Source organism: Pistacia vera, unplaced genomic scaffold (genome assembly GCF_008641045.1).
Source record: "Pistacia vera cultivar Batoury unplaced genomic scaffold, PisVer_v2 Contig346, whole genome shotgun sequence".
NCBI classification, from domain to species: Eukaryota; Viridiplantae; Streptophyta; class Magnoliopsida; order Sapindales; family Anacardiaceae; genus Pistacia; species Pistacia vera.
In genome coordinates this window covers 588698-600306 of record NW_022196164.1, presented here as the reverse complement: position 1 = coordinate 600306, position 11609 = coordinate 588698, and the positions used below count along the sequence as shown (strand labels likewise).

Here is an 11609-nt window from a genome sequence, read left to right as displayed (position 1 = left end):
AAGTTATATATACATTTCAGGAAATTGTCATGAATTTCAATCAACAAATAATGTGAACAAAGCCTATAATTTTGATTATTTTGGCGAATTTCCATGTTAGATAGCTTTCTCTCAAGCTTCCTCCAAGATAATTTTGACTAATTCTCCATCCCATTGGCTTACTAATAAATGTAAAGTCAAATTCAATCGTGTATGTGCATCACAAATTTTCAATGCATGCAAAGGAATATTTGACAATTGAACGACCAACAAGTTGCCAAAGTATTATAACATTTCTTCATATATATAATATAAAGTTCATGAATATACAAGTTCCTATTTGGTAATGCAAAAGTTAGCCAGTTGGAGAAGATGATAATGACTATGTTTGAACGTTTCCTCTTTGCAGTTCTTGCCAGTCTAGCTCTTGCAGCTCTACAAGTTCAAGCACAGGGACAATCAGGTTGATTTCACCTTCAAAATCTTTTAATAACATAGTTTTAGTCGTCTTTCGCGAGGAATGAATTATAACAATAATCTCTCTCTTGTTCTTTACAGGATTCATTAGTTTGGACTGCGGGTTACCGAACGGTACTAATAGCTACACTGAGCCAACAAGTGGGATAGATTACACTTCGGATGATGGTTATATTGAAACTGGAGTTATTAAGAGCGTATTATCCGAATTCCAGACGGGTAAAGAACAGCAGCTGTGGAATGTTAGAAGTTTTCCTGATGGTGAAAGAAACTGTTACAGGTTCAACCTTGCAAAGGGCAGTAAATACTTGATCAGGGCATATTTTATGTATGGTAACTATGATGAGCTTGGAAACATTCCGCAGTTTGATCTCTACGCAGGGCCTAATAAATGGGCAACAGTAACGTTAAAAAATGTATCAACTAATCTAATCAGGGAGCTCATCCATGTCCTCCCAACAAATTATTTCCATGTCTGTCTTGTGAATACTGGTTCTGGGACACCTTTCATTAATGCATTAGAGATCAGGCCTCTGAAAAATACCGTTTACAAGACTGAATCCGGATCGTTGAATCTCTTCATTCGGCTTGATGTTGCTTCATTAACCAATCAGATAGTCAGGTGAGCCTTTGTGTATTTACCATTTAGTTTGGTATATATATGTATATTTAAGCTTGATTTTACATTGACTATGATGTCTGATATATCAGGTATAAAGATGATGTTTATGATCGTATCTGGAATCCATATAATTCTGTTGGTTGGGGACAGTTGAGTACCAATTTTACTATTGATTCTGACAGTAGTAATGATTTTCAACCGGCCCCTGTTGTCATGAGCACGGCAACTGCGCCGGAAAATGTCAGTGCCTCTTTGGATTTTTTCCTGGATATTGATGATACCAGTCTCCAATTTTACGTCTACTTGCACTTTGCTGAAGTTCTGCCGCTTCCAGCCAATGAGACCAGAGAAATGAACATTTCTGTGGTTGGGAGGCACTGGTATGGACCTTTTAGGCCTAATTACTTGTCCACAACCACAGTCTACAGCACATCAGCCTTGACTGGTGGAAATTATACCTTTAAGATTCAAAGAACTGAAAGTTCAACTCAACCTCCCATCCTTAACGCGATTGAAGCATACTCTGTGAAAAATTTCTCCCAGTCACAAACAGAGCTAAAAGATTGTAAGTTTTTCCTAACTTACGCTTTAATTAGGCCAGCTTCATATACCTTAATTCTCACTTGGATATGAAAATTTCAGTTGATGCAATCACAAACATCAAATCAATGTATGAAGTGAAGAGAAACTGGCAAGGGGATCCATGTGTACCTCAAGCTTACTTGTGGGATGGTCTCAATTGTAGCTATAGTGATGCCTCCATTCCTCCAAAAATCACATCCTTGTAAGTATATATATTTCATTGAGTAGGCCAGCGTATTGATTTTTTGGTCGAAATTCTTCTAATAAGTTCATTTAACATGCCATCAGGAACTTATCCTCAAGTGGATTGACTGGGGAGATCCCTCGTTACATATCCAATCTCAGATCATTAGAGTCTTTGTAAGTACTTCAATTAATCTCACTTGAATCTGTAAGTTTTTTAAACTTTATAATGACCAAATTCAGATCACCATGTTCGTTCACAATGTACTCAGGGACTTGTCAAACAATAGTTTGAATGGATCAGTGCCTGATTTTCTATCTCAGCTTCCTTTGACATTTCTGTAAGTCAGTTAAGATTTAAAATAATAAGAAACTTTCTTTGTAGGGAATCAAATGATAACCGTTTTAATTTGTTGACCCTCTACAGAAACTTGAAAGGAAACAATTTCTCAGGTTCAGTTCCAGTTGCACTCCTTGACAGATCAAAAAATGGCTCCCTAACATTAAGGTCCACGTCTCAACATTATAGTGAACCATTTTCCATAATTCTTGATTATGCCTACAAGATTTATTTTGCATTATACCTGTAAACATTGATATAATTTTCTGTATGAATCCAGTGTTGATGATGAAAATCAAAGCCTTTGTTCTTCTGGTTCGTGCACAAGTAAGAAGAAAAATGTCGTTGTTCCTGTGGTAGCATCAGTTGCCGGATTAGTTGTCCTGATGGGAGCAGCATTGGGAATATTTTTGTTCCTTAAAAGGAGACAACAAGGTATTTAGAAGATACAGATATGCAAAAATCAGTCTAGAGTTATGAGATTTTTCCAATCGAGATTCTCTTGATAAATTTTTTTATGACATTATCAGTTGGGAAGGTGGAGACAGAGACCAACAGTAGAATCGAGACGTTTGAATCCAACAATCGACAGTTCTCATACTCTGAAGTTCTGAAAATTACTAACAACTTTCAGAGAATTATTGGTAAAGGAGGATTCGGAACAGTTTACTATGGCCGCTTATCAGATGGAACTGAAGTGGCTGTTAAGATGCTATCTTCAGAGACAGCTCAGGGGTTTCAGCAGTTTCAAACAGAGGTACATAACCAAAACTCATAAAACATTTGAGCTTTCATAATTCCGAGCTATTGCATACAATACATACCTATCTGAGAAACATATATATGAATTATATAATTGTAGGTGAAACTCCTGATGAGAGTCCATCATAGAAATTTGACATCCCTTGTTGGATACTGTGATGATGACAACAAAATGGCTCTGGTTTACGAATTTATGGCCAATGGAAATTTGCTAGAGCATCTATCAGGTTTGTTTGCTTTTGATTACTTTGCAAGAAGAAAGGAAGTAAATATAATTATTGAGATAACTTTTCTGTCCAATGGATGCAGATAGTAAAAGAAGCGTGTTGAGTTGGCAAGGAAGACTTCGGATGGCAGTGGAATCAGCACAAGGTCAGATAGCAGATGTTCATTTGTATCATTTTTTTTTTTTTTTTGGTTAGGTTGTGAAGTGAACTAACTAGCTACTTTGAATTGATTAAAATTACAGGACTTGAATATTTGCATAATGGCTGCAAGCCAGCAATAGTTCACAGAGATGTGAAGTCCACAAACATCTTATTAAATGAAAAATTCCAGGCCAAACTTGCTGATTTTGGGCTGTCTAAGTCTTTTCCGACTGAAAATAACACTCATGTGTCCACAGTTGTGGCTGGAACTCCAGGATACCTTGACCCTGAGTAAGTACATAGAATTCAACTTTATTTTTTTGGTTTTCTCCGAAGTCATTGGTCCTGTTACCCCAATTTTTAAGTTAACGAGCACAGATTAGTCAAATAAAGCAGCAAACTGAACAAACTAGGCCACATATTTGATGTGGACCATAACTCACAAGGTTTTGTTTTTGGACTTATTCAAAAGGTCTTGTATTTGTACGAAGAATCAAGGTCTAGACTTTAAAATAAAGAATTCGGATCAAATAATTGTACTAGTTTCATAATTTGACATACATATGCAGGTATTATGTGACAAACAAGTTAACAGAAAAGAGTGACGTGTATAGCTTTGGAGTCGTTCTCTTGGAGATAATAACTTGCAGGCCAGCAATTGCCAGAATCGATGAGCATGAGAAGATTCCCATAAGAGATTGGGTGAGTTCTTTGGTTGCCAAAGGTGACATAAAGAGCATTATTGATCCAAGATTACAAGGAGACTTCAGCGTTAATTCTGCATGGAATTCTGTTGAAGTAGCAATGGCTTGTTTAGCTCTTACTGGTCATAGAAGGCCAACCATGAGTCAAGTTGTGACGGAGTTGAGTGAGTGTTTGGCTTCTGAGATGGCTAGGACACAGTCGGGCCCTGGTTTGGATTCAAATGACTCGGTTGATCGGATGATTAGTATGAATCTTAGTAGTGTATTAAGTCCCGGAGCAAGGTAAAAAAATTTCGGAAAATGTCGGTAGTGAATAATTGAATGGGCCGGTTTTGATCCTAGCTGCTTCTGTTGACAATTGTTAATACATTAGTTTTTTTTTTTTTTTTTTTTTTTTTTCTTTTCAATGAACAAGAACAGTGATATTCTTGTCATTTAATTGAGAACAGGATTTTAAAAATTCAGTGAATAATTTGTTTGCCACTTTCCTTAATTAATAAAAATCTATCAGTCTATGTATATGTGTTTGTTGAACTAAAGATATATTAGTATTTATTAAAGGAGTTGCCCAATTGATGTCCAAATTATTCAAAAATTGCTAGGTCCACAACCTAATATCATAACCTTCTCTCACAACTCGTGATATGGTAACTCGTAATTGATGACTTACAAATGGGTTCCGTCTACCTACTGTAGATCCTATCTATCTAACCAATTACAAACTGTCACGTTGAAGATTATAAAAAAAAGGTTATGAGATTGGGTTGTGGACCTAACATTACTGAAAATTATATATCACATAATTTCAAATATGATTTTATCATCACACTATATTACTGCATACATCACATTCAATATAGTGGCAGACATACATATATACAGGCAGCCACCCCAGGTCCTACTTTAAGTTTTGTGTACAAATATATTAATTTAATCCCTTGAACTTCATGTTTCCCTTTGGCTTCTTCATTCATTAAATTTTAACTTCGATCTCATCATTTAGGGATGTCAAAAAAAACCAAGTTCAATTTTGATTTTAAATTTCTCGCCCAACATAACCAAAAACCATGTGAGCACACCTTTGCACTATTTAAGCCACTTTTTCTACACTTACCTACCTCGTGGCAGGATATAAGTCAGCTGAAAAAATATGCATAAACTTGCGAGAGACGCTCACCGCCCAAACGGTCTACTTTATTCACAGTACAAATTCATTTTCAAAAGTTATTTTTTCATTGAATATGAGACTATAGAGCTAACGTATTAACTTGTTCTTTCGGTTCGTTGTGAGGTTCTTAGCAATTGCTTTAACACTTGACGAAGGTTATATTTAATAATTTGCTAATTTCTTACCTTAGACTAAAAGGCTCTGTTGGTTTTAACTAAAATGTAAAGGAAAGAATAAGAAGAACACAATGAAAAAAATGCAGAAGAGCCGTGTGTTTCTCACACACATTTCATTGCTTTTAAACTTCAATTTACCTAGACTACTGTGAACTGCTCCAGCAAAATATCATTTGGCTTAACAGGCTCAGCTTGTACTTCATAAACACGTCCGACAGCTAGCTCGGGCAAGATATAACGGTCTACTGAGTGCCGTGAGGAGTAAGAGTCAACCAGAAAAATATGCATAAACTTGCGAGAGACGCTCACGGCCCCCACGGTCTACTCTATTCATAAGACAAATTCTTTTTCAAAAGTTAGTTTTTCATTGAATTTGAGAATATAGAGCTAACTTATCAACTTTTTCTTCCAGATTGTTGTGAGGTTCTTAGCAATTGCTTTAACAATTGACGAAATTCTTCTTTCACACTTGATGACCATAAGGAAAGTGGATATTAGTCGCCATCCTGATAATTACTGCATTTTCTCATTGCTACAGTGACTTTGACTGTAACTCATGAAATCTTCTTTACTTATTTATTATTATTATTTTTTTTTTTTTCAGCAGTGATGGGTGTATATAAATATAAGTATACATTAACTTTCCTTAGGACAAGTTATAGGGAGATGAAGGGGTTAAGGACTTTCCACCATGCATTGCTTGCAGGTTTCACCCTTGCTGTATTGATTCACGCCGAGGATCAATCAGGTTTGAACTTCTAAACTTCTGCTTTCTGAAAAATAGTTATTGCCTCCGTAGTGTTTGATTATGCTTCATGGAATTTGAAATTTGCATTCAAAGTTACAAGTTTAATGTTTAAGAAATATAATTAGTTTGATGCTGCAAAATCCGGTACCCTGTCTCTATGTATCTAAGAATTTTATTAGCTAGATCTGTTTGACTCTTTGTTTGTGTCACTTTCTTAGGCTTCATTAGCATAGATTGTGGAATACCAGAAGGTTCGGGATATGATGATGAGAAAACTGGCGTAAAGTACATTTCAGATGTGAACTTCACCGATGGTGGAATAAATCGAAGTATATTATCCGAATTCCAGACCAGTGACCTTGAACGGCAATTTTACAATGTCAGAAGTTTCCCTGAAGGTATAAGAAATTGTTACACCATATATCCTGCACAAGGAAAGAATAATAGGTATTTAATCAGAGCCCGTTTCATGTATGGGAACTGTGACAACCAGAATAGTGTGCCACAGTTTGATCTTTATCTGGCAGTTGATCTCTGGCAAACAGTGGCACTGAGCCTGGAAGACCACTCAGGAAGTGTAACTGCAGAGATCATTCATGTGCTTTCAACGAGTTATATATTTGTCTGTCTTGTTAATACGGGTCGTGGAACACCGTTCATATCATCGCTAGAGCTTAGGCTTTTGGATAGTGCAATTCACACCACTGCGAGTCTGTCTGATTCACTTCTACTCCAAGGACGTTATGATTTTTGTTCTACAACCAATCAATCAGTCAGGTGAAACAGTTACTTATCTCTATTTATGGTGTGAGGTATAAGGTATTGTATTTCTATAATTGGTGATTTATTGGCTCACTAGGTACAAAGATGATAAATATGATCGCATTTGGATGCCCATAAATTTCCCTGACTGGGAAACATTAAGCCAAACATTCCCAGTTGATGCGCAGGTTCTGAATGCTACGCCTTTCCAACCACCAACCGTTGTAATGGGTTCTGCTTGCACGCCAACAAATGACAGTGAAGCCATGTTCTTGAATTGGGATTATTCCAATGATTCAACTTCCCAATATTATTTTTACATTCACTTCGCTGAAGTTCAGCTCTTAGGCAACCAGATCAGAGAATTCAACATCTACCTAAATGGGAATCTCGCTTATGGACCTGTTACTCATAAGTTACTCCCACGAACGGTTTTCACCCCATCACCAGTGACACAAGGAACTGGAAGTGTCTGGCTTAAACTCAATAAAACTGAGACATCAGACCTTCCACCCATTATGAATGCCATTGAGATCTACATGGTAAAACAATTCTCGCAACTGCAAACAGACCAAAATGATGGTATGCTTTACTGACATATGCTTATCACTACATGCACATGGTGTGAATTTCTTTTTCTTTATAACACTTTCTCTTTTCTTCTGAACTTTTCAAAATCTTAGTTCGTGCTATTATTAATATAAAATCAACATACGGTGTCAAAAGAAACTGGCAAGGAGATCCATGTGCCCCCAAAGTTTACTGGTGGGATGGCCTTAACTGCAGCTACGAGAATAGTTATTCCCCCAGAATCGTATCATTGTAAGTCTAATTATGCTTTTCAATAAGTGCACAGAAGTTATATTTTTATCTTAGTTATGTCACAATCTCTTTAATAACAATTGAACCTTAAATAGGAACATGTCTTCGAGTGGATTAACGGGGGAAATATCGCTACATTTCGCTGAACTGACATTACTACAATCTCTGTAAGTATAAATTCTTCTGTCATTAACCCAAGTAAGAAATATTCATCATAGAAATTGAATTTACAGGGATTTATCAGACAATAGCTTAAGTGGAACAATACCTGAAGTTTTATCTCGACTGCCATCTTTGAGAAACCTGTGAGTTAATTACTTTGTTATTAATTATAGCTGAAAGTGGTAATATTTTAATAGAACAAATAAGGGGCTAGCTATTCATGTTTATTGTCTAACTTTCCAGAAACTTAAAAAGAAACAATCTCAGAGGATCACTTCCAGATGAACTCAGGGAAAGATGGAACAGAGGATTGCTTACTTTAAGGTTTGCCTCTTCTTGTAAACATCCAATGAGGGTAATTTTGTTGGATCCCATAAGTTTTCTAAAATATCACCCCCCCTGAATAGTTTCAAAAAACATCACAAAACTCTCTGCAGTTAACATCCATCCAATATAATATTCTGAAACTTTGAAACAGAGACCTTTGGGTGGCGTTGAACTTTCAGCAAATGAAAGGGATAGTGATTTATTTTGTTGAACAAAGAGATTGCTTTCTGGTAATATAGGAGATTGTCACTATTTCTAATCATTTCTTATTTTGTTGTCAATCAATTGATGCAAGTGTGGACGAAAATCCAAATATTTGTCTCTCGGCTTCATGTGAGAAAACGAAAAACAAGTATGTTGTTCCAGTAATTGCATCACTTGCTACATTTTCTGCTTTCTTAATAGCATTGGCGATCTTCTTCAGCCTAAAAACGAGGAAAAAGAGTGGTAAGTACTCGATATATAAAAAATGTAACATACTGTGGGATACAATTGACTATTTTATTGATATATAGATTTACTTATTGAACTTTTTTTATTTTCAGTTATTGGGGAGATGGAAACAGAGTTAAAAGATAGAAATGATTCTTTTGAATCAAGAAATCGGCAATTTACATATTCAGATGTTCTATCGATTACCAAAAATGAAGTGATGTGGCATTCTGATGACACGTAGGAGTCAAATTTTGGAGTTGGCTGGTCAAAGTAATTTGTTAAAACAAGAGGGGCAGTTCTGTCTTTTCCCTACGTTCCAGAAACCTAAATCGAATTAGGTTTGTGCGCAGCTCTCATTTCTCTCGTTTTCTCTCTTGGTTAACAGAGAGAGAAACGGTTAGAGGTGATGTGCTGGAAATCCAAGATCCGTCCATGGAATCAACGGTGATGGTAGGTGTGAGCTGTCCTTTCTGTTATAGCCTTTCTGTTTGTATAAATTTGTACTGATTTTCTGCTTTGTGTGCAATGTATGAGTGGTGAGAGCATCTGGGTATACGGGTGTGTAATCAGAGGGTTTGTATCGGGTTGATGCCTGTGGTGTAAAAGGGGTGAGCCGATTCTTCTGTAAGGTTTCTCAAACTCATAGTAAAGTTCTTTTCTGGTTGCCTTTGAAGAGTGGATGTAGGTAATCTTTCAGATTACCGAACCACTATAAATTTGGTGTCTCTCTCTCTTCTTATCTTCCTTTACTGTTTTTGTTATCTTTTTATTCTTGTTATGGTTGAATGCCTAATCTGGACTATTGCATGATTCATTATATATTGGGTCTGATTTACAACAAAAAACTTCTACCGGGTTCTTGGTAAAGGAGGATTTGGAACAGTTTATTATGGCTTCCTGGATGAAAATTATCGCTACTTGGATCACACTGAAGTAGCTGTCAAGATGCTGTCTCCATCATCCGTCCAAGGTTACAAAGAGTTCCATGCAGAGGTATGCGATAGCAGAGTAATAATTAATGCCAAATTGTGAGGAAATTCCCATGTCTTACTGTTTCATATGTGCGTTGAATTACAGATTAAGCTCCTGATGAGAGTCCACCATAAAAACTTGACAACCCTTATTGGATATTGCATGGAAGGCACATATATGGGGCTTGTCTATGAGTACATGGCCGTGGGAAACTTGGAAAACTATCTGTCAGGTTACTCCAAATTTGTCCTAAATATTTATGCAAGCGTGCACACCATTTGACCTTTATACGTTTCCAAGTATATCTTGTGACATCGATTTATTGAATCGCCCAATGTGATAAATTCACCGCTGATTTTGATGCACAGGTAAAGATGGCTACATCTTGAGTTGGGAAGATAGATTGCGCATAGCAATGAACGCTGCACAAGGTTAATCTTAATCAGTACCGAATGAGATATTACTATTTTTCATTTTCCGATGCTTAATATATATACACACACACACACACACACACACACACACACACACACACATATATATATATATGTGTGTGTGTGTGTGTGTGTGTGTATATATATATATATAAACACCATTATATTTGAAATGTAGGATTGGAGTACCTGCATTATGGTTGTAAGCCACCCATAGTCCATAGAGATGTGAAGCCTGCAAACATCTTATTGAATGAAAAGTTAGAAGCTAAAATGGCTGATTTTGGCTTATCCCGAATATTTCCAACTGAAAGTGGTACTAATATAATGACTGAGGATCTTGCTGGTACCCCAGGGTACATTGATCCTGAGTATGTACTTGGTTAATACTATTGGTTTTCTCTCAAATTATTGATATAATGTTTCCAAATTACAGAATGAAAGAGAAATGGAAATTTATATTATAATTTGTTTTCAATGCAGGTGCTCTATGTACAACCGGATGAATGAAAAGAGTGATGTTTATAGTTTTGGAGTTGTTCTTTTAAAGATAATTTCAAACCGAGCGGTGATTGCAAAAATATCTCAACAGAATGTTCATATAAGTGAATGGGTTCAATCCAAGCTTGCAGAAGCGGATATCAGAAATATTGTTGATCCACATTTAGGGGATGATTTTAATACTAGTTCTGCATGGAAAGCTGTGGAACTCGCACTAGCTTGTGCATCTAACACTTCGTCTGAAAGGCCTACCATGACTGAGGTAGTGATGGGATTGAAAGAGTGTTTTGCTGTAGAAATTGCTCGAAATGATGAAGGCCGTTACACATTAGACAACGTTAATCTGGATTCAGAATTTTCTCCTCAAGCAAGGTAGCATATTTTTCAGAAATCCTGTGGATCAAAGGTTCAATCCACGCAATGTTAAATTTATAATCTTTTTTCTTTGCTTGTAATGGTCGAACAATCTGACTATTCAACAAGAAGACCATTTCATTGTTGAACAATCAACGCATTAATTACTCAGTTCATGAATATTTTGTTCTGTTTTGAGCATTAGAAGGATTTATAGTGGACCCAATTTGAATAGAGTAGTACGACTATTCCTTTCACAATAGCGTTTACAACTGTAACACGGCTTCAGTTGATTTCATTGTCTAACGTTATTTAAAAAAATCTCGGTTACTTACCTGGGTACCCTATAAAATTTTAGTTACCCCCTATTAATTTAAAAAGTGACAAGTAAACCTTAAAGATTTACCAATACACCCCCGAAAATTAAGAAAACGAGCATTTAGTAGTTTTCAATTTTTATTACTCATTCATTTGTGTCCAACATAGTCACAGAACCTTAGAAATATATTTTTTATATATAAATTATTAAATTTTACATCAAAGTATATTTATGGAATTAATTTTGAGAATTAAATTTTAGTGAACTTTATTATCCTAAAATACAATTATTATATAATATTATAATTACTAGAGTGAAAATGAAGTTTTTGAATTTCCGATAAGTCAATTAAATATATAATCATTTAATTAAATAGAGTACTAATGGTCATCAATTTATTATATATAATTAC

General features: G+C 35.8%; 2 protein-coding genes across 2 annotated transcripts; both read left to right on the top strand.

Annotated features, from left to right (window-relative positions):
- Positions 1-328: 328 nt before the first annotated feature.
- On the top strand, positions 329-4516 carry LOC116139002 (LRR receptor-like serine/threonine-protein kinase IOS1). Its single transcript, XM_031424681.1, has 13 exons — positions 329-442; positions 538-1078; positions 1168-1643; positions 1721-1862; positions 1949-2020; positions 2116-2184; positions 2271-2351; positions 2464-2618; positions 2714-2940; positions 3046-3172; positions 3255-3317; positions 3415-3604; positions 3883-4516. Exons 1-13 carry the CDS (start codon positions 352-354, stop codon positions 4301-4303), a joined length of 2655 nt encoding a protein of 884 aa, XP_031280541.1. The 5' UTR covers positions 329-351; the 3' UTR covers positions 4304-4516.
- A 1511-nt stretch (positions 4517-6027) lies between these two features.
- LOC116139048 (putative leucine-rich repeat receptor-like protein kinase At2g19210) lies at positions 6028-11030 on the top strand. The gene is made up of 14 exons (XM_031424726.1): positions 6028-6109; positions 6328-6886; positions 6969-7453; positions 7555-7693; positions 7789-7860; positions 7927-7998; positions 8099-8179; positions 8478-8629; positions 8728-8854; positions 9454-9610; positions 9695-9821; positions 9958-10020; positions 10202-10394; positions 10507-11030. Exons 1-14 carry the CDS (start codon positions 6028-6030, stop codon positions 10898-10900), a joined length of 2703 nt encoding a protein of 900 aa, XP_031280586.1. The 3' UTR covers positions 10901-11030.
- The last annotated feature ends 579 nt before the right edge of the window (positions 11031-11609 follow it).